This window comes from Micromesistius poutassou, assembly GCF_964030765.1.
Source record: "Micromesistius poutassou genome assembly, chromosome: 6".
In the NCBI taxonomy this organism is placed as follows: domain Eukaryota; kingdom Metazoa; phylum Chordata; class Actinopteri; order Gadiformes; family Gadidae; genus Micromesistius; species Micromesistius poutassou.
In genome coordinates, this window is record NC_140276.1 from 2,839,257 (window position 1) to 2,860,704 (window position 21,448).

Genomic DNA, 21,448 nt, shown 5'->3' on the forward strand with positions numbered 1-21,448 from the left:
GTGTACCACTAGATGTCGTCCTATTACCATAAGCGACAGGACATTAACTGAGGCAGACGATGGTGTCAGAATGAACAATTTGTTAGGAAAAACTAACCTAACACATTACGACCACCATCTCTACCACCAACAACAACAACAACAACAACAACAACAACAATAAAAAAAAGGCTGGTCAACCGGGCTGAACAGAACAGCAGGGTGAAAGGTGAAACTGCACGTTCCTTTAATACGATGCGTTGTAAATATTATTGAAAGATCATTGAGAGACTTTACAGTATTGATTGGTTACGTCATATTACGTCATCGCCTGCCTTTTTCAGCTGTAAATATGTGGGTGAATTATAATTCTCCTGCAATAAACTGCTGGCCGTTGCACATTTGCATTCTTTGCAACATTATACATTGTTTGAGCAAGCCTAATTACTTCTAATTAATCAGTAGGCCTTTTTGCAGTTTATCCACAACCTGATTATGACGCTATTACCAACCTCCGTTGGATGCTTCTCTGACAGAAAAAAAAAAAGGTTTTGCAGCTTTAAGAATATAAAGCAACTGTAAATTACAATTTGATCTCATTGTATTATTATGAATAATGTGCGTCTGTCCGGTACCGCCCATGTGCCCTGGACGGAAAACCCGATCACGTGACCCCTCTCCCCTGGCCGCGTCATGCAGTCAGTATTAAAATGTTTTTAGCACCGCCACAACCCCTGTCTATTTGACGACCATTTACAGGCACACGGTTCATGTTCACCCGGGTATTTTAACGTGTTATTTTAGCGAGCAGCTTGTCGCGACCGCCCGGGACTCACACTTAACACGTTCCCATCGCTGTGTGTTGTATTGTTTGCGGGTCCATCCAAGAAGTGACAGAACGGGGCGAAGCGAAAGTACCCAGAGCAGCAGCTGACGGAGGAGCGAGGCCCGGACCGGACCGAGAGACGGGGGGGAGGAATCATGGCCAACATCGCAGTCCAAAGGATAAAACGTGAATTCAAGGAGGTTCTGAAGAGCGAAGAGGTGAGCCCCGCTTTAGCGGCGCCGGTCGACCGTGTGCGCTGGAACCAGTGATGCGTCGCTGGTGCGGCTGTCATCGAAACCAGCGACGCTAAGGCTACCAGATGCTAGCTGGGGGTCTACCCTGCAGCAGAGCTGGTTGTTGTGGCTCATCCATAGCCGTGTGGGTGCAGGGTCGGTTTGAACCCGTCTTTAACTGGCCGTGTAAAAGCTAGATACGGTTCGTGTTGTTAATGTTAGTCATGTTGTATGGTTAGCTTGGCGTGACTAGCTGCATGGGTATGTTAGCTATGAGTAAACAACGGGGAAGATGCCATGCTTCCCTGTCACTGTACGTTCTTCCTGGTGCATGCCTTTGGGTGTATGCAGGCTAACCTGGCATAGACGTCGTGCACCTTATGGTGACTTCACGCCAGTGTTGGCCAATACGGCTAAGATGTCACTTAATGCTGTTATTGCAGGTATGCGTTTTAAGGCAAGTAACAGTCAAAGCGTTGAGCTTGCTAAATGTATGTTTTTACCCTTTCATTTTCAGACAAGCAAAAACCAGATAAAGGTCGATCTAGTGGATGAAAACTTTACAGAATTAAAAGGGGAAATAGCCGGTCCACCAGATACGCCATATGAAGGTAAATATTGTTTGTAATTAAACACAGATAAGACAACTGTTCATGTTTAAGGTCAAATTTCCAATCAATTAAACGAGTAGACATTTCAAAAGTGTTTTGTGTGATCCTTATAGCTGCATGTTGTACTTGTCTCACTCTTGCGGTTCCATTTATTACAGGGGGTAGATATCAACTAGAAATCAAAATCCCAGAGACGTATCCATTCAATCCACCTAAGGTAGGTGTCATAGAGAAAGTCATGGACGTATTATTATGGACATGACTGTGGGCAATTCTCAACTGTCTGTGATCTTGCCTTCCCTTAGGTGCGCTTTATCACAAAGATCTGGCATCCCAACATAAGCTCCGTCACCGGGGCGATATGTCTGGACATCCTCAAAGACCAATGGTGAGTGGTGGTGGTGGTGGTTTTTCTCGGCCATTTCAAAGGTCTGTTTTAAGCCGTCATTAGGAACCGTTCCTGTGTGGTTGTTTTTTTCTACACCAAACGCCGAGTCTGTCATGAACCTGACCTTTGCCCATGGCATGCGATACACAACAGGGCAGCAGCCATGACACTGAGGACGGTCCTCCTATCACTACAAGCTTTATTGGCAGCTGCGGAACCAGACGACCCACAAGATGCTGTGGTAGCCAATCAGGTAGGTCATGTCTGGGACTGGGGTTTGAGGTGTGGCCATGTGTTGTTGTTTTTTTTTTAAACACCAATAATAATAATCATATTCACGTGTATGACATAGAAGAGCCCAGAGCGGGTTCATTTATGTCATGATCCACGTGGCATCCTTCTAACAGTAGCGCTGTCCTGTTTTTCCATCGGTTCCTCTTCCAGTACAAGCAGAACCCAGAGATGTTCAAACAGACGGCAAGACTCTGGTCTCACGTCTACGCCGGTGCTCCCGTCTCCAGCCCAGAATACACACGCAAAATAGACAAGCTCTGTGCAATGGGCTTTGAAAAAGTATGTATACATACATACATACATACATACATACATACATACATACATACATATTATCACACTTTGGTCATTCAACCGTTGTGAATGAATACTCAACGAACGCTGAATGTGTACTCACCATGCATTTTATTTATTTGTTGTTTGTTTCCCAGAATGCAGTTATAGTGGCTTTGTCGTCAAAATCCTGGGACGTGGAGACGGCGACAGAGTTGCTGCTCAGCAACTGAACCTTGCACCTCCTTTTTTGCCCCACCCGACCCACGCCCTCCGGCTTACACACGCCAAGTCCCCCCCCCCACGTTCCCCTCTGTCCGAAGGGTTGTGTTTTGCTTCCACCTGGCCCGCTGATTCGCGAGGGGCCCTTCAACTCTCCACGTTCTCCATCTCGTAGGGACACACACACACACACACACACACACACACACACACACACACACACACACACACACACACACACACACACACACACACACACACACACACACACACACACACACACAACCTTTTCCCTCTTAGTGTCATTTTCAGTTTTCTTCCAATTGTTGTCAAGGTCATGACTCACGGTGGTAATATCCCACCTTTGCAGTCATTTACATTACGTAAACTTTGAAGGAAGAAGCCTAGTCATTTTTAACAGGCTGTTTGGACCTGGTTTTGGTTTGTCGGTTTTTTTTTTTTTTATCACTGAGGATTTATAACATGGGCCACTTTCATTACCAACCCAATGTAAAATCCCTTCAAAGGCTAACTTACCTTTTAAACCCAGAAACACATTCTTTTTTTAAGAAATCCTCTGGCCTTCCAAATTGAATATTCTTTTTTAAACTTAAATAAAGACAAAAATACAAGCCACTGTTCACCAATAGAGCAACTAAAGTCTGGAGGGTAATGAAGAGCAAAACAATATTGCATCTGCTAAATTACAACAGAAAAAGGAAAAAATGTCAAAATAAGTAATCTGTAAATAAAGATAAGTCTGTGTAAATTAATTCAGAGTTCTCATTTGCGTTGGCTTTGCACATCCAGGAAAACATTAAGTGGTAACCTTGAACATTTCACAGCAGATGAATCTGACGAATAAATATATGTACACATTCAAGGTTACAACCATATGGATTTATTATTCTACCTCCACAGGAGCTGTGTGTAGTCTTGTATAGTTGTGCGTTTGTTTTAATATGCATCATTTTCGTGTGCTTGTTTTTAAGTGAAAAAGGAATGTTGAATGTCACCTGGTTGAGATTTATTGATCGACATGCAATTTGACTTTCATGAATTTCATAACTATCGCCTTCCCGCTTTTAACTAGACGGGAGTCTTTTAAACATTTGATATTTGCATTACGTCGATGTGCTGCTGAGGCCTGCAGTAACTGACGTGCATGAACACGATAGGCATGCCGACAGATGGTGGCTGGAGGAAGCATGCTGGGTCCAACACAACCTCTTCCAAGAGCTGCATCTCTACACAGGAGTGGTCCTTGCTCTACACCCAGGACCGTGGTGCAGCGTGCAACCTGACAGGAACCATGTGGCTGTTCCCTTGTTATTTACAACAACAGATCAGCAGGAGTGTGTGCGTGTGTGGGCTCGTGTAGCCGTCCATAGATTATCCTCCCCTTACATGTCCTGCAGCGCCGGCGACCAAGCTGCTGCGGCTCAGGTTTCCCCTGATGTATGACAAGTGACAAACTCACGTTTTGTACCACTTCAATTCCTGCAGGCCAACGCCGTCTCTTACCAACGCCGCCCTTCCAGCCCGCAGGCAGTCGGCGTGTGGCTGGATGCATGCCTCTGAATGCTGAGGGAACCCTCAATGTCGATTGACGGCTATTTTGACGAAATCCCAATAAGAAACCAATAGTTCCCCATGTGCATGCATGTTCATGTCTCTTTGAGCTTACTAAACATGTCATTTGATATAGGTATTAAATAACAAAAGGTCAACACTAAAGACTTAATATTTTAGGAAATACACAAAAACTCATAAATCAAAAAGGCCCAGTTCAGGGGCTGTACAGGGGGCTAACACTTTTTTGGACCAATCCTAATAACATCGCGGGGGTCTGCAGCCTGTTGCGCCTTGTGCACCGTCGCCAGACCAACGCCCGCCCCCCCGAGAGCCCACCTGGTCTGCACTTGAGTGACAGGTCAATAGCTGGATGTGTGGTGAGGCGATGATTCAAGGGCGTCTGGTTTCCCTCAGTCTGTTAGTGCTACGTGATAGCCGGGGTACAGTTCCCCCACCAGGCAGTCAGGCCGTCTCCCTTGCCAAGAGGTTAGTGGCCACGGGCGCGAGATGGGACTAACGGAAATAGTGTCTGTTTTATCAGCGTTTTGACTCAAAGGGATCAATTGGGGTTGAACGGAGCCATGCGGATCAGAGGCGCTCCGGTACGGGAACTGAATGCGGTTTGAGTTAGATTCTTTGCTTCCTCGTTTGGAGTGGCTTAAAGAGAATAAAATGCACAAGATGGTCCCTGTGATCCTACTGCTGATGATGCTGATGGAAGGTGAGTCATGCATATGGAAAAGTATTGGAACGAGTTAATCCCATCGTCTCGTTCATTGCATTATTTTAAACGGCTTTACACTATTCAGTAATGGCCAAGGGCACTGCAAGATTGATTTATGCTTGAATACGCACAACCAGAGTCTTTCCATTTCAATCATCAAGAAATGGACATAAAGGCCATACTTTCAAATGCAAACTAAATCTGAAATATCATCTCTGAAAGAAGATGTATTGCTGTTGACAAAGGCTTTTAATTTTACCCTTGGTTACCTGGGAGACTTCTGTTATCACTCAAGGGAGATAAGATAACTGTTAAAAAATAAAAATCTATAATCTCAATCTGAGGATGTCAAAGTCCATATCAGTAGCGGTTCTATTCAGAATAATTTACATTATATATCCTTATATCCTTATAAAAAATAAATCATATGTTTTGTTGATTACAAGTGTGTGAATTGTGTGATTGCAGAACACATTATGAAATGTATTCCTGAATCCTCATCTTTTCATGACACCCTTCAACCTCCTTAATGTTTTCATGACGAAAGACCTCATGATAAACTAGGCATAAGCAGCGTTCAATGAATAAATAATTATTACGTTTGGAGCAATGAATTAAAGGAAGTATTTAATTTTCTGAAAGTTTAGTCTTTCTAAGAACTTCATGCAACATTCATTTAAAACATTAAAAGAAGTTGTTAAAAAAGGGTGCGTTCTGGGATTGTCCAAAAAAAACAAAACGCATTAGAAAAGTAATATCTAACGTAAAAAGAAAATACACCCACATGTTTTCATGCCTGCATAGTGTGACTGTACGCTCAGGCACTGTCCGTCTGATACGATACATTATACTGTAGGCTACTGTGGCATATGATATTCCCCCAGCGGCACAAGGAAAAACTCACAAACCGTTGTCATAAAACCCTTAATATTATAGGAATAAATAAAAGACAAAAGGCAGGAATATCCTTCAACAAATCACATCTCAAAAACACGGGTTTACAATATCACAGGAGATTGCGCATTACCAGCTCTCTATCCTCCAGTGGCCCATTCTGCCCAGGGACGCTACGCCCAGAAGCTTCTGGGAGACTTGATGGAGGACTACTCCAACGCTCTGCGGCCGGTGGAGGACACGGACAAGGCCCTCAACGTGACCCTGCAGATCACTCTCTCGCAGATCAAAGACATGGTGCGTGTTACGGTCACACTCAGACGCCTCGAGAGAGGGGACACGTTAACCTCGTGTCTCGGCAGACACCGTCTCGTGATTCTGTCCCCAAAGCCCCCGATGTAACACTCCTGCCACCGGAGTTAATGCCTACGATTTATATTAGTCTAATAAATACTAAAGGATCTAATCACATCTCTGCCATGTTTTATTCCTTTCATCATTTTCTGTCTTGGGAATCTGAATAAGTGCCTGTGAGTAAACTAAATGATTGAGTTAGTGCAGCTTGAATAGCAACTTTTGATGGCTGGGTAATTGGTGATAACTGAGCCAATTAGATTGGCTGCTTTTCAGTGGCATTGTATGAAGATCATGAAATATCTTCATATTATAATTTTATGTAAGAGTATATCTAAACGTGTCACATGATGACACATTTTCTTTTGACCAAATTGTAATTTCCAAAAAAATAAAAAAAAAATCTTAAATTGTCATAACAAATATGACTCGAGTCATTATTGATTTTGATAATCAGATTTTGACACCAACATCAACAGGCTGCTTTGGCCACAAGCAGTGAGGCCGAAGGTTTTTATAGCCAACAACACATTTAATCAAACGAGTGATCAATGGAGATAGGACTGGACTACATTACAGTGATCACTCACAGGGCTTGGGTCTCGCTACTGTATGTGAATCCACCCATTTCATCAGCCTACTGTTACATAGGCAGGGTAGACAGCTCCTGTTGCTGTTCAGGTTGGGTGGTGCGTCTGGACCCATTCATCACTGCTGCTGTCTGCGGTTGCCCACGTGAAAGCCTGCAGGCTTGTAGTACTTTGTAGTGTAGTGTGTGTTAAAATGTTATGGTATGGTATGGTGTGTGTCTGCATGCATGCGTGTGTGTGTGTCTGCATGCGCGTGCGCGCGTGCGTGCGTGCGTGGTTACCTTGATGGGGTTACTCTCTCCTTGGCTCAGTACCTGGGTGGAGTCTAGCATCATCTTCTGGCTGCTGTACCCCTCGCTGTGCCACCTTTTTAATCAATCTGTATTTCAGAAGATCAGAGGAAGAGACTTTAGACCGGATTGTGTAAAATAGCGTAACGAAGAATAAGGACTAGCTGAGAGAGAGAGGGACTGAAGGGGCTCTATAAAAGGGAACGGGCGAGGTGATCTTCCTACTGATTGATGGCTTTTCTTCAGGACGAGAGGAACCAGGTGCTTATCGCCTACCTGTGGATCAGGCTGACCTGGAACGATGCCTACCTCAAGTGGAACAAGGAGGACTATGATGGCCTGGAGGTGATCCGCATCCCCAGCAGCCTGGTCTGGAGGCCAGACCTGGTCCTCTATAACAAGTAGGTGGTCCACATCCCCAGTGTGGAGACCAGACCTAGCCCTCTATAATAAGTAGTCCACACACACACACACACACACACACACACACACACACACACACACACACACACACACACACACACACACACACACACACACACACACACACACACACACACACACACACACACACACACACACGTGTCTTGAAGCTTGATGCTTTTAACTTCTTATTTTAATTAGACTCTTCCTAAGCTTTCCAGTGTAATTCTATGTGTGCTGTTTACAATATTGTGCTATAAAATAATAATAATTTGTCCCCCGTTTCCCTGCTTCCCTACTAAGCTACTAAGCATTTTGTTGTGGTGAAGTGTTTCCTAAACGCGAGTGTGGTATTGGACACCTCGGCGGTACCGTATGACCGTCCCAGTAGCGAGTGTCTCCGTGGCGTGATGGTGTCCCTCGCTCCTCCAGGGCCGACGACGACTTCTCGGGCCCGATGGACACCAACGTGGTGCTGCGCTACAACGGAGAGATCACCTGGGACGCCCCGGCCATCACCAAGAGCTCCTGCGTGGTGGACGTCTCCTACTTCCCCTTCGACAGGCAGGAGTGCAACCTCACCTTCGGGTCCTGGACCTACAACGGGAACCAGGTCAGAACCACGACAAGAACCGCGTCTAAACTCATATCCCTGGGAGGTTAGTTTCTTCTTCCTCTGTGGTTTTGGGGACAGGATGGGTAAGGGGTAAAGGTGTTTGACTTGAAGCCAACAGGTAGAGGGTTTGAAACCCAATGTCCTCAGTCTGACTGTACTGTAGACACCCTTGAGCGAGATGCCTCACAACCTTCTTTATAGGTCCATGCTCACAACCTGCTCATTAATGACGGAAGGAAGGAAGGAAGGAAAATATATCTTCAGTGACTTCAGTGATGAAAGTGGCTCAAAGTAATGGTTCATCTTAAATCTTTACTGCCTGACTATACCGGAAATAACCTCAAACCGCTCTGCCTTGACGAACGGTATGCGAGTATATACACGAGTGGTATGTTGAGCCAAGCGGGTCGTGTAGTGTTAAGGAGCGTGTGATGCAGACGTCATCATTGTGGAGAGATAAGAATCCCATGGGTCATTACTATTTAACGGTGTGCAACAGTAACACCTGTCATGGTCTGGCACTGGGGGCCACAATGCTGCCTTGCCTCTCTGATGACGTGGTTGTGGGTTTGACTCCCCATGCAGATGCTACCTGCTAGCAATTGGCAAATGCGTCACATGTCTGTAACGTGTCAGCAGGGGTGTTTCACGGGCCGTTGGTGGGTCTGACGTCACATTTTAAGGGGGGGGGGGGGGTCCTAGGGTTTCAAACCTTACACCAGAGCACACCGGCCCCCACACACACACACACTCCCCCTGACTCCCGGGCGCAGGTGGACATCGCCATGGCGATGGACGGCGGCGACCTGTCGGACTTCGTGGAGAACGTGGAGTGGGAGTGCCACGGCATGCCGGCCCACAAGAACGTCATCATGTACGGCTGCTGCTCCGACCCGTACCCGGACATCACCTACACCGTGCTGCTGCAGCGCCGCTCCTCCTTCTACATCTTCAACCTGCTGCTGCCCTGCTTCCTCATCTCCTTCCTGGCGCCGCTGGGCTTCTACCTGCCCGCCGACTCCGGGGAGAAGGTGTCCCTGGGCGTCACCGTGCTGCTGGCGCTCACCGTCTTCCAGCTCATGGTCGCCGAGAGCATGCCGCCCTCCGAGAGCGTGCCGCTCATCGGTACGTGGGGGGGGTGTGTGTGTGTGTGTGTGTGTGTGTGTGTGTGTGTGTGTGTGTGTGTGTGGCTTTCCGTTGATATGTAAACACAACAGTCCACGGTTTCTCGTGTGCTGTCCAACCTTTGTGCACAGATTCCACCAAACTAAAGAGTTATTGTTATCAAAAACATCATCAATACCAAGATTTGATCCCTAGAAAGATTTCAAATGAAAAAATGTCAGAGACAAACACAATCTTAGCATTCAAGCATTCTTCAACTATTCAAAGAACCTATTATGAGGAATTATTTCAAACGTTTTGTGTTGCTGCCCAGAATCCGTTCAGTAAACAGCACATGTTCCGCCACTGTGTCCATCTTCTCCCTTTTCCCGCCAGGAAAGTACTACATCGCCACCATGACCATGATCACGGCCTCCACGGCCCTCACCATCTTCATCATGAACATCCACTTCTGCAGCGCCGAGGCCAAGCCCGTCCCCCAGTGGGCCAAAGTCCTCATCATCGACTACATGTCCAAGATCTTCTTCGTCTACGAGGTCGGCGAGAACTGCACCTCCTCTTCCCACCCCCAGCCAGACGACCCCCGCCCTCATCGCAGCCCGGGCTCCGACCCCGCCCGGGCGGACCGCAAGGCCGGCGCGGGGCGCGGGCGTCACGAGGTGCAGAAACACTCCCGGCACCCCAGACCCCAGACGCCCGAGCCCCAACACCTGCCCCGGGTGAAGCCTGAGCACCACATCACCCGGGAGGAGAGGGACCCCCTGTCCTGCTACGAGGACCCCGGCCGCAAGCTCTGCTGCGCGGACGTGCAGAAGGCCCCCTGCTGCCCCGAGGACCAGAAGCCCCTCCCTTCCCTGCTCCTGGGCCCCGCCGTGACCTTTGGCCCCTGCGTGTTCTGTAGCCATGGCGACGGCATCCCCGGGGTGGAGCCCAAACTGGTGCGCAACGTGGAGTACATCGCCAACTGCCTCCGGGAGCAGAGGGCCACGTGCGCCAAGGGGGCCGAGTGGAAGAAGGTGGCCAAGGTCATGGACCGCTTTTTCATGTGGATCTTCTTCGCCATGGTCTTCCTCATGAGCATCCTCATTATGGGCAGGGCGCCGTGAGCAGCAAGCGGTCCATTTCCCCTGCAATCAGCGAGGGACGCTGACTTGGAGGGCGTCCAAAAGATGGCAAAAGATGACGTCATACTCCTTGATGCGTTTACGCAGCGCTGTTATCGTCGTTACATATCTGGATCTTTTATTTCGCCAACAGATTCAGTAGGGCAGCTTAAACTTTATACATCATATTCCTCCTAATTATTACTTTGTTTAATAAGCTACACAATCTATTGATTAATTGTTTTACTTCCCCCCCGAAGAAATGTGTTAATGATAATGCTGTAACTTTTATGCACGTCCACCATTCATTCAACTGCGTCTTAATGTGTTTCAACTGGTGTTTGAATACTTTTACAGCTCAATCAGAGGATATTGAACATAAAACACGTCAAAACACAGACTAATCATCTTCCTGTCCAGACTTCACGTGGTTAACAGCAAACAGGTGAGCTTTACTGTAGCAAGACGGACGGGGCGGGGCTGTAAGCCAACACGGGTCATCAATAATAAAGCACGACCCGCCACCCCCAAAGCCTACTGTAGGTCTACCTCACCTGGAATGAGGGAGCATAAAGTACAAGTGGGAGGCTGTACTGGGGGATCGATGTAATGCACCTCATTCCAACAAAATGAGTGTAGCCTAAAAGCGTTTTGTGAAACGTTAACGTTTTAAAAAGGGGGGTTTGACTTTAACGTTATCTACTAAATGTTTGCATCCCCCTAGGCTATCTAGTAATGGTGAGAAAGTTCGGTCAAAATGCAGAGTAAACGGCTAGTTAATTTCCAACGAAACCAGGTCATTGTTAAACAATTGCCCTAAAATGACATGCAATACAGTAAATACCAGGACCCCGTTACAGTAACGTTATGCCACCAGCAGAGGGCAATGCTCTCTCACCAGGCAGGCCTACCTTCTTGCACATGCGCAGTCTTCATTCTTAAATTTTTTCTTACACAACACAACCAGTAGTTTAACCGTTCCCTGAAGAAGTGTAGGTCAAGAGTAGGCCTACATCATTTTTCAGTTGTCTATTGTAGTTCAACAAATGCCAGGGCCTTGATGGACTTGGTTCCTTGAACGTCAAAAATAAATGTAGGCTTACCGTGATTTTATGACCACTTTTGAGGACCCGCGCGCCTACAGATTGAGGCAAGCACATCACGACTTTGTCTAATTATGCGTAGCAAAGCAGTCGACATTCGGTCTGATCTGAACAGCATTTGAACGCTTGCAATCAGGGCACGCAGCTGCACGGCTCCGCTTCATTAAAGACCAGCGACGCTCCAATCAAAGAGCAAGCAAAATGCGCGGGAAGCATGTCATTAGCACAGGTGGATAGACACACTAAAAAGAAATACACGTAAAAGAACCCTCGATCTACTTTAACGTGTCATATCAGAGCCTGTGTGTGTGTGTGTGTGTGTGTGTGTGTGTGTGTGTGTGTGTGTGTGTGTGTGTGTGTGTGTGTGTGTGTGTGTGTGTGTGCCTGATTTGTGACGTGTATGGAGCCGGCCCAATTGTGCCTTAACTTTTATTAAATGTTTTATGAGGAGCAGCTCACAGGATGTGATCCGACCGAGTCAGCAAGAACACTCCGTTGAGTTGACTTCAGAGAGAGAGAGGACTCTTAAGTGGGCTGGCAGAGCATAAACGTCTCTTTACAAACACGGAGGCAGTGACGTGACAATGTAAACCACGTGTGAATGTGACTTCCAGAGACAGGTAGAGGCCTGCGTTGCCTCCACCGTGAGGGAGTGTGTCCATTGGCTGTGATATGCTGGCACGGTTACAATAAAGTTTTACTTCAAGGGAAGGGTCACGTTGATGAAACGTATCCTGATGGGAGTGGTCTCGCATGACGTTACCCCCCCCTCCTATGGAAAATAATCATTCCAAACTCTCGCTTACACCAAACTTGGGGTGTAATTCAATGTAGAACTGCCACTGCCTTAGATGCAGTATTCTTCGGCCCCATCGCAGACCACATTGTAACATAGGCCTGAATAATGATGCAAAAATAAATCATGCTTCAGATACAAATAAAGATTGACAATCTGGATGGAACTAACAGGACATTTTTTAGTTGTATTGTTCCCAACGAGTAAACAAAAATTGCGTTTGGCTCTACGGTAGAAGAGCTAACTTTCAACTCGGCTGCAAGTGACCAACCACTCACAGGGGTAGGAGGACGATAAGATAAACCCAACATGATGACCGAGGGAAGGAACACGAGGAGAGGGAGAGGAGAGGATAGTGGACATATTGGTTTGTCCTGAGAGCCTCAGAGATCAACAGCAGGACTCTGTGGGGATAGAGGATTCCTCCAAGTCTCTGGGAACAGAAAGAAGTCCTAGGTGTCCGATCAGGGCTGTGGTGGTGCTTCTGGGCCTGCTGCCTGTGGTCCTGCTGGCTGGACCAAGACCAAGTCGTGGAGCAACTTCTCCAAAGGCTGAAGAATTTAACAGAACAGAGAGACGCACTGCTTTGCCCACAGGGCTGTCCAGGTGGTTGGGATAGGTCTGGTTGTAAATGTTACATGATTTACAACGAGTGGCTATCCCGGAATAAGAGCAGGGAGTTCTGTGTTTCCCACGGAGCAGATCTGGTGGTGGTGCACAGTAAAGAGGAGCTAGAATTCATTAGCAGATACGACCCGTACTTCTGGCTCGGAGCGACAGATGAGGCCGGTGAAGGGATGTGGAGATGGGTTGATGGGACCGTCCTGTCACTGGATAACCCCTCCTGGAGCGGAGGGGGACCTGATGGTGTCGAGGACAGGAACTGCCTCCGACTAGAGAGGGACGTGGAGCAGAACCAATATGTGGGGACTCGATGGACAGATGAGAAGTGTTGGCCCTTTGTGCGGGTGCTTTGTGAAGTTAATTTAATTAAATTATTTATAAAACATTTATTTGTGCCTATGTTGTACATGTACCCTTTTTTTTTTTTTAACCTAATTTACAACATAGTAGAAGGTTTAACAAATATGTTAAATGTTTAATTGCATCTTGACTTTGGTACCATGTAGTATGATCACTATCAAAAACTTATCGTATATCAATTATCTAGTGGTTCTACGGTGTTCAGCTAGAACAACTTGCGTCCTGGTGTCTGAATAGGCTTGTAGGTCCGCACTCGGACTGTTTTAGCGGCTCCAAGAGACTGCTTTTACAAGCTGTACAAGCCTGACCCCTAGTGGTCAAAAAATACATTGTCAATTAAAAATGCTACAAGCTTAGTTTTGTGTAACTAAAGGAACCCTTTTGAAGTACACATGCGTGCGTTCTCACACATACAGAGTAAATTGTGTTGAATCTAAGTCTAGCGTCTATTTAGCTGTGCTAAATTGCTTGCTGCGTTGGTATGCTGTGCAATAATGCAAATATCTACATCTTTATATGAGAAACAAAATAAGACATCCTCTAAAGTAACTTGTCTTTCCTTTATCATTGCAACACACGACAGAATTTCATTAACGTCACCTGTTGCAGTTTTCCCCCTTTCTCCTCATCGAGCAGCATCCCTATGTCGAGGTCACTGAGGGGCACTGACTGGCCACACATGAGCATGTAAACAGCCCTGTTAATGGACCTGGGCCCAGGGCCACCGTGGGACACCGCATTGTAGTACTTCCGATGCTCCAGGGCATGAAGGTCAAAAGAAGAAAAAAAAGGTCATTCGGGCGTCCCTCAAAGACCCCGAGGTTTCCCTGAATCGCCATCATTAGGAGTCTGTAAAGCAGAGCACAGGGGAAAAGTAATTTGATAGTGTGGATTAAAGGGAAACTACATAACCAGAACAGGGGAAAAGTAATTGAAACTGTGGATTAAAGGGAAACGAGATGACCAGAACAGTAGAAAAGTAATTGATAGGGTGGCTTAAAGAGAAACTAGATAACCAGAACAGTAGAAAAGTAAAATACTTTACAGTAACACATTACTTCAAGCAGCATTTGGAATTCCCTCCTGGGCCCACTGTAGTCATCCGCCATTTCATTCACAAACTCAATATGTGGCTCTCTTTGCCACTGGAAGTAGGGGCGACTCAGCACCGAGCAGGCACTTTTCAAAATATGTCGCCGGTGTACAACGATAAATCTGAATCCATCATAACCCCTAGATTTCTGGCTTTGATAGAGGTTTTCAAGGACAGAGAGTGAAGGATTTGCGTGTCATCAGCATAGCAATGATGGTCAATATTGTTATTTTGCATGATTTGCCCTAGTGGGAGCATGTAGATGTTGAATAGAGAGGGTCCTAAGATCGAACCTTGTGGGACTCCACATGTCACGTTTGTTGATTCTGAAACAAAGTCGCCAATGGAAACAAAGTAGTTCCTATTTTGTAGGTAGGACCTAAACCAATTTAAGACTGCCTGAAAGCCACAGTCTTGAGCTAAAACCCCTGAAAGGGGACTGTTTTGCAGAGCTTCCTTCTCGTGGTCCCTTTCTGCAGTTCAAGAGAGGCAAGTTTGGCAATGTGGTGCAGCCTTATCTTGTGAAACACAGACACAACCAATGACAAAAAGTCAGAATGATGGTTGTCGATGCCAAACTGTGTCTCCTCCTGAAAAGTAATCCCCCCGAGCCCTGTTTGCGATGGTCCGCCGATTTGAGCAGGAATACGCTGCACAGTGCTCTGGCATCTTGTGTCTTCTGCTGCTACGCAACTAGGAGTATGACCGGTCCAAGATGGCGGCCGCATTTCTTGCGCCCAGCAGCCAATGCGGCGTCTACTCTTTATTATGTCTATGGTGATGACGCTCACGCTTACGCTTGTTCCCGACAGCGACTGTTCATGTGCACTGCGTTGGGAATCTGAGAGCGCATCAAGTTCTTCACAGCAGGGTTTTTTTTAATCCAATAAAAACAGTCAAAACTAAACAGAACTTAGTAGGATGAGTTTCAAGTTTGTACACCTTTATTTCCTTGTAGCATATCACCTACAATCCTTTTTTCCTATGGAGGGCTACACTTCTGGTACAAGTTAGTAATTGACAGCCATTCTGACCTGGTTGGTTCCTAGTGGTTACTGATTAGAATGGTTGCTCCAATTTCTCCATCTTTCTTTCATTTCAGATCCCCAGAGGTCATGCTGGGTCTCCCATATACAGGCATGATTGATATGTGGTCCCTGGGTTGCCTGACAGCCGAATTGTTAATTGGCTACCCCATTTATCCCGGCTACACAGTCTAACAGTGTATTTCAAAGACAAAATACCAAAAACCTTTTACACTAAGACAATGTTCAAATTAAGTCTGAGTCTGTGGGGATCATTGGAAAGCTTTTTGAATCCCTGAACAAGAATAATATTCGCCCACAATAATCCAATGGTTGATTGCTAACAGGAAGGATGTGTTCTGTTGTGTTTCGGTGGGCATACATCATACAGACCCACGGTGAGCCTCCTGATGCTATGCTGGACCAAGGAATCAAAACCCATTTGTGCTTCACCAAAGGATCGCTCTGGAGACTCAAGGTATCACTAATACGTGTCTGTCTTTCCACCTGTCTTACAGTCTCCACGGGTTAATATAACTTAACCAAAACAGAGGTCTATTTTCCAGACAAAACGGGAGCATAAGAAGAGGAGCACAGGGCTCAAGAATGAACGGCCCAGATCGTTCTTTTTCATGTCCCTGAAGGAGGTTGTCGAGGTAGGTGTTGATCCGGTCACGTCGTAGACTTACATGCATTGGCCATGTTGTGTCCCATCTTCTAAAATCATTTTACTTTAATTTACTTTAATTGTACTTTTAACCTGAAGGTAGCATATCAGGCCAGCCAACCTATCCCACCCAGCTTCATGGATCTGTTAAAGAGGTTACTCCATATGGACTCTGACCAGCGCATCACACCACGTGTGATATATCTATGTTACAGATTACCTCAAATTCCTTCCCCTGACATATAATGATTGAATCTGGTAGGCCTATGCAATCACACAAATACAGAAAGAGAGTGAAATAGTCGGATTGCCTTTAAGAACTCACACCAAGAATATTTATTTTATGTACATTTATTAACTTTACATTTTACAAATAAATGTGTTTTACCTGATAAACAAACGAGTGGACCGTATGACCGAGTGGACCGTATATAAACGAGTGGACCGTATATAAACGACGTATAAACAGTGGTGCAATAAGGAGACAATGATACAATTATTTTATTTTACCTAAGTAATATTTACAATAAATAAATTCTAAATAGAGCAAAAATAATTTTGAATAGTTGAAGCAAGGACATTCATTGATGACATACATTCATTAAACAGTCCACGCACACACACACACACACACACACACACACACACACACACACACACATATATATATATATATATATATATATATATATATATATATATATATATATATAGATAAATTGGTCGAGCTGTACTAGACTGTACTACAGTCACTGTAGTACAGTGTTGTTTTCTAGTAATTACGGTAACATGCCGGAAGAGGCCATTTTGCGTGTTCCGTCCTGGGGTAAATCGACATCACAGGGTTCAGTTTGATGTCAGTTTATCTTACATATCACCGGTGGTCGAGCGAAATATGCCAATAAACATGTCGCCGAGCGGCTCCACTCTGGAAGAACAGCTCTCGTCCATAATGGACGTACTTGCGAGAGCGGCCGTATCTGAGATCAGCCAACTGTTCTCGGAAGGCTCGACTACCCTTCGCTTACAGATAACTCAGAGCCTGAAAGAAAACGAAGCGCTGAGGACGAGGATGAAGGTGATGAGGAGTGAGCTGTTCTCTCTGCGGCTTCAAACGAGATCGAATGCATCGCGTGCGGCAAGTCGCTTCGCCCTGGCTCGAGCCAACATCTGCAAACCACGGACTAAATCACTGGGAAATGGTGAGTTGAGTAATAGTTGGGAAAACAGGACAGCCCAAGTGTACAGGGGTCTTTGAGCACGCTCACTGTATTGGTAATTACTATGTGTAGTAAAATGAAATTGTAATAATAATCATGATTGATCATGAACAATTAATAATGATTAATAACAGAGCAGTAGGCAACCTCACAACACATGCCTAATCTAAGAGAACGAAATGCCCATTTCCTGCACACTTTGTTCGTCATCATCATCATCGTCGTCATCAGGTTTAAAGCCCCTGATGGACCACAAGGCGGTCGGAAATCCCACTTCACATGCACCATCCAAAAGTGAGGCTTCAACCGTTACAACTCCAGCAGAGGTAGGCACAGCACGCCTATATAATCACACACCTTTTGATTCAATGTGTCTTAAATCATGGGGATTGACAACTTTTCTGTGCAAATGCAAAAATATGTTTTCTGTGTGTTTACCTCTTGATGTGGAAAGCAGGAGACCCCAGACATCATTTTAATCAAAGATGAAGAGGATATAGGTGGAGGCAGGCCAGCAGGTGAATACAAAATGCGTGATTGGTTGAGTAATATCAGTGTGTAATTAAGGCTGGGCAATATATCGATATTATATATTATATGTTTGTATGTTTATATTATTTGCCTTTACCAACCTAGTCATAATATCTACATTACTGATGATTGTTCATGTATTTGGCAAAACATCAATTTTGATTTTGTCGGTATTGCCAATCCCTTATTGCTGCTCTACTGCTACCTTTCAGATTTAAAATTGTCATATTGTACCGGGGGCCTATATCTATTTATTTTCACTTGTTCAAATATTTAATTAGACATTTGAGTTGACACACATATGCTAACTCATAAGAAGCACCATACCATATCTTTCTCAATAATCAGTGTCAGCCTATTACCCAGTTAACGCAGTCTGCACAGGAGGACATTTGAATAAACGTTTTTGTTGTTAAGATCCACTGTTCATAAAGAAACTAGGTAAATTGTTAAAATATCTTTAACTTTATCTTTAACTTGGTAACCTCTCACTGGTGCCCAGTGCTCGTTTTGATTGAGGGAAACATGGTATGGTGCTTCACATCAGACTATGGTAGGCTGGTGTGGTTTTCCGATTAGTCAGTGAGCATGAAATTACATTCATGATATTTATGTAAATAACTACAGTAGTAAAAACAATAACAGCTATTTAAACACTGTAGGCTACCCCTGTGTGTTTGTCTGGTTGTGTGCATACCTTAGCCTCAGTGAAGTCAGATACTAAGAAAGAAAAAAATAGCTTAACATGACTTTGTACGAGTTTAACTCTCAATGGACTTGTACAACTAGTTGAGTAACTTACAAAAGCGTCATAAGTGAACCAGTATCACTATCAATGAGACTTGAATAGTTACTTCCAAAGTAAACACTCTATCCCTGTGTGCTAATAATGAAACCTTTTCTCTTCTTTGTCTTTGTCTCTCTGCCAAAGACTGTGGTGCATTTGGAGACCGCAGCATGCAGCCCGGCGCCACCTCGGAGAGTCTGCATGTGGACGCCCCTGGCTCCTCCCACATGTCCGGTCACAACGGGGACCTGCGGATCCTGAGCGTCCACGGACAAGGGGAGGGCCCGCTGGCGGTGGACGGCCATGACGCCCTCTTCACGGCGTCCGAACTGGAGGCCCTGAGCTCGCTGTCCCCGGACCACAGCATCACCCACGACAGCCTCCTCAGCTTCAACAGCGGGCCCAGCGAGAGGGCCCCGTCGCAGGGGACGCAGGACGGCAGGGGGGGTCCCGTTAGAGACGGCCACGCAGAGCGGCTCCAGCGGCTCCAGGCCGCCACCCTGTCCCTGAAGCACGCCGCGCTAGAGGCCGGCGACAAGGCAAGGCGACCGGGCAACCTCGGCGCACAGTTCCCACTGCAGCACAGCTTGGTGATCCCACAGGGAGTGGCCAAGAGCCTGGACTGCAGCTTCTGCGGCGAGCGCTTTGTCAACCGCGAGGAGCTGATCGTGCACCGGGCCGGGCACACCGGGGAGTCGCCCATCCCCTGTGCCTTGTGCGGCAAGTCGTTCGCCAACAAGGCCACGCTGAACATCCACATGCGCATCCACACCGGAGAGAAGCCGTACGTGTGCGCCCAGTGCGGGAAGCGCTTCACACAGAACGGCAGCCTGAAGATCCACCTGAGGACTCACTCGGGGGAGAAGCCTTACGTGTGTCTGCAGTGCACCGCCAGCTTCAACAACCCCAGCAATCTGCGTCGCCACATGGTCACACACACGGGCAATGGAGTGCTTTGACACGGGGCAACGGGACGCTCTGATTGACACTTTTAGCTTGTAAGCGATCAAATGATCGTTTTGAGGGTTTTTTCATCACTATAGGAGACGCTTATCCACCTTCTTTTGTTATTATTTTTTTCAGTATTTTTATTTTTATTTTTTTCATGATTGCCTATCACCATTACCTTTGTCAAGACTAATTGGCTTTACAGGTTACTTGTGGAATCGACTATTTCCAAGTTCCACATTATAGATGATTATTCATTTCGCTCTCCTTTTTTATTCTGGATGCTTTAACTTACATGCCAAATACTTTATTTGTTTTTAACTATCTGTCTGGTGTCCTTTTTTTCTAGTTCTTACCTTGGATTGTATCTAAGAGTCCATGAGGAAGCCGTAGCCGTGTTGTTAACATTCCCCCTGGCAAATCTGCCAGGGGGTCAAACTTTAAACAAATTTCATGCAATTCAATAAAAGTAAACCTTACTTAAAACAAAGCTAGTGAGTGGAATATGCTCAGAATGTATGGACTGTCGGCTAGCTAATGCACGGAATGTATGCTGGCTAGCTAACGTTCTGATGCAACTTTGCATAACATTGTGAGAGGATAACCCTTCACACAACACTTTACAAATACTATCACAATCGACTGTTATATAATATATATCAGTGGTTCCCAACCTTTGACTTCAGGTGTGCCACTACATTGTCATTGGGACCTTTTGCAGACCACCTCATGTGCAAACGATAATACATTTATTTAAAAAATGTATGATGGACTGGTGGCTGATCCAGTACCCCATTTATACACAATTATTACTGCAAGAAGTGTCATGGCCACAGAGAAACAGTGGAAAGATAAAGTCAGCCACACTGCTTATGCTCCCAGTGTGTTTATTTAGCAACCCAGATAAACACAAAACATAAACGGGAAACATTACATTGGAAAAATATGAGGGAATGCACAAAGGTGTACTAGGTTTTAAATAACAAGCAATACTATATTTATTTCCCAATATCCTATCAGTATAGGTTATTATTTAGATGTATCAATATTATTCAGTTTTTGTTGTTTTGCAAATGTTTGGGGAAATGGTTCCTCCCAAATATATGTTATGATTACTGTTCTGTTTCCATGTATAGATTTGTCGTGCTTCAGGCAGTTTGCAGTCCTACCTCTAGAGTGCAGCAGTATTCTGATGGGACAACGTTTGGGGAAATTCCTACCGTTGTTCCTCCTTGATAGGCTATTGTTTGTCTTCCCAAAGTTAAACAAAAGGATAGGCTACATAACTTATCATGTTCACTACAAATGTAAATTATATCATGACTGGTATGAAAGATTTAACTTATATTAAAATGATATATTCAATGATTGAGACATTGCATTCATATTATTATTATTATTACGTGGGCCTACAGTTGCGAGTTTTTATTGGACTGCAATTATAATAGGTAGGGAAGGGAAGACTCATGTTGCCATTGCCCCTGGATGGTATTTTGTCCTAATGTCAGGAGTTCAGACATGGGTCCAAGAATAACGTTGCTTCAGCGGGCTCGGCTGTTTCCTCGGGCTGTTTATTGCTGCAATAATAATTGGCGGAAATTTGAACGGAGCGGGATGATCAGACGAACCAACCACAATATTTGGAAAGCTTCTGATGTGTTGTTATGGTTAGGTTTGACACTTAGGAGCTCATATTAAATCGTTCCTTAAGTTAACCATAAAAAAAAACATCTCATTAAACATCGCCAAGTTAATAGATCGCAACTAGTGACAC

The 21,448-nt window shown here is 45.4% G+C and overlaps 3 protein-coding genes and 1 pseudogene across 4 annotated transcripts; all 4 read left to right on the forward strand.

Moving 5' to 3' along the window:
• Positions 1 to 659: 659 nt before the first annotated feature.
• Positions 660 to 3,599, forward strand: LOC311345076 (ubiquitin-conjugating enzyme E2 K). The gene is made up of 7 exons (XM_084469442.1): positions 660 to 1,023; positions 1,556 to 1,649; positions 1,808 to 1,866; positions 1,955 to 2,037; positions 2,191 to 2,290; positions 2,482 to 2,610; positions 2,763 to 3,599. The coding sequence occupies exons 1-7, from the start codon at positions 961 to 963 to the stop codon at positions 2,835 to 2,837; spliced, it is 603 nt and encodes a 200-aa protein (XP_084325568.1). The 5' UTR covers positions 660 to 960; the 3' UTR covers positions 2,838 to 3,599.
• Positions 3,600 to 4,893: 1,294 nt separating this feature from the next.
• On the forward strand, positions 4,894 to 10,767 carry LOC311345571 (neuronal acetylcholine receptor subunit alpha-9-II-like). The gene is made up of 6 exons (XM_084469989.1): positions 4,894 to 5,122; positions 6,171 to 6,316; positions 7,500 to 7,654; positions 8,109 to 8,289; positions 9,066 to 9,417; positions 9,793 to 10,767. Exons 1-6 carry the CDS (start codon positions 5,017 to 5,019, stop codon positions 10,521 to 10,523), a joined length of 1,671 nt encoding a protein of 556 aa, XP_084326115.1. The 5' UTR covers positions 4,894 to 5,016; the 3' UTR covers positions 10,524 to 10,767.
• Positions 10,768 to 11,277: 510 nt separating this feature from the next.
• On the forward strand, positions 11,278 to 15,341 carry LOC311344744 (C-type lectin domain family 10 member A-like; annotated as a pseudogene). The gene is made up of 4 exons: positions 11,278 to 11,284; positions 12,238 to 12,243; positions 12,718 to 13,342; positions 15,309 to 15,341. The product of its transcript is annotated as a C-type lectin domain family 10 member A-like (transcript).
• Positions 15,342 to 17,002: 1,661 nt separating this feature from the next.
• On the forward strand, positions 17,003 to 20,362 carry LOC311345117 (uncharacterized protein). The gene is made up of 4 exons (XM_084469488.1): positions 17,003 to 17,390; positions 17,640 to 17,734; positions 17,866 to 17,926; positions 18,871 to 20,362. The coding sequence occupies exons 1-4, from the start codon at positions 17,084 to 17,086 to the stop codon at positions 19,683 to 19,685; spliced, it is 1,278 nt and encodes a 425-aa protein (XP_084325614.1). The 5' UTR covers positions 17,003 to 17,083; the 3' UTR covers positions 19,686 to 20,362.
• The last annotated feature ends 1,086 nt before the right edge of the window (positions 20,363 to 21,448 follow it).

Excerpts from the sequence above, each read along its gene's own strand:
- LOC311345076 (XM_084469442.1), top strand. The coding sequence starts at position 961 with ATGGCCAACATCGCAGTCCAAAGGATAAAACGTGAATTCAAGGAGGTT. Across the intron at positions 1,024-1,555 it reads AGGTTCTGAAGAGCGAAGAG|ACAAGCAAAAACCAGATAAA; the intron begins GTGAGCCCCGCT and ends TTTCATTTTCAG. Across the intron at positions 2,291-2,481 it reads ATGCTGTGGTAGCCAATCAG|TACAAGCAGAACCCAGAGAT; the intron begins GTAGGTCATGTC and ends TTCCTCTTCCAG.
- LOC311345117 (XM_084469488.1), top strand. The coding sequence starts at position 17,084 with ATGCCAATAAACATGTCGCCGAGCGGCTCCACTCTGGAAGAACAGCTC. Across the intron at positions 17,735-17,865 it reads CCGTTACAACTCCAGCAGAG|GAGACCCCAGACATCATTTT; the intron begins GTAGGCACAGCA and ends TGTGGAAAGCAG. Across the intron at positions 17,927-18,870 it reads AGGTGGAGGCAGGCCAGCAG|ACTGTGGTGCATTTGGAGAC; the intron begins GTGAATACAAAA and ends TCTCTGCCAAAG.
- LOC311345571 (XM_084469989.1), top strand. The coding sequence starts at position 5,017 with ATGCGGTTTGAGTTAGATTCTTTGCTTCCTCGTTTGGAGTGGCTTAAA. Across the intron at positions 7,655-8,108 it reads GACCTGGTCCTCTATAACAA|GGCCGACGACGACTTCTCGG; the intron begins GTAGGTGGTCCA and ends TCGCTCCTCCAG. Across the intron at positions 9,418-9,792 it reads CGAGAGCGTGCCGCTCATCG|GAAAGTACTACATCGCCACC; the intron begins GTACGTGGGGGG and ends TTTTCCCGCCAG.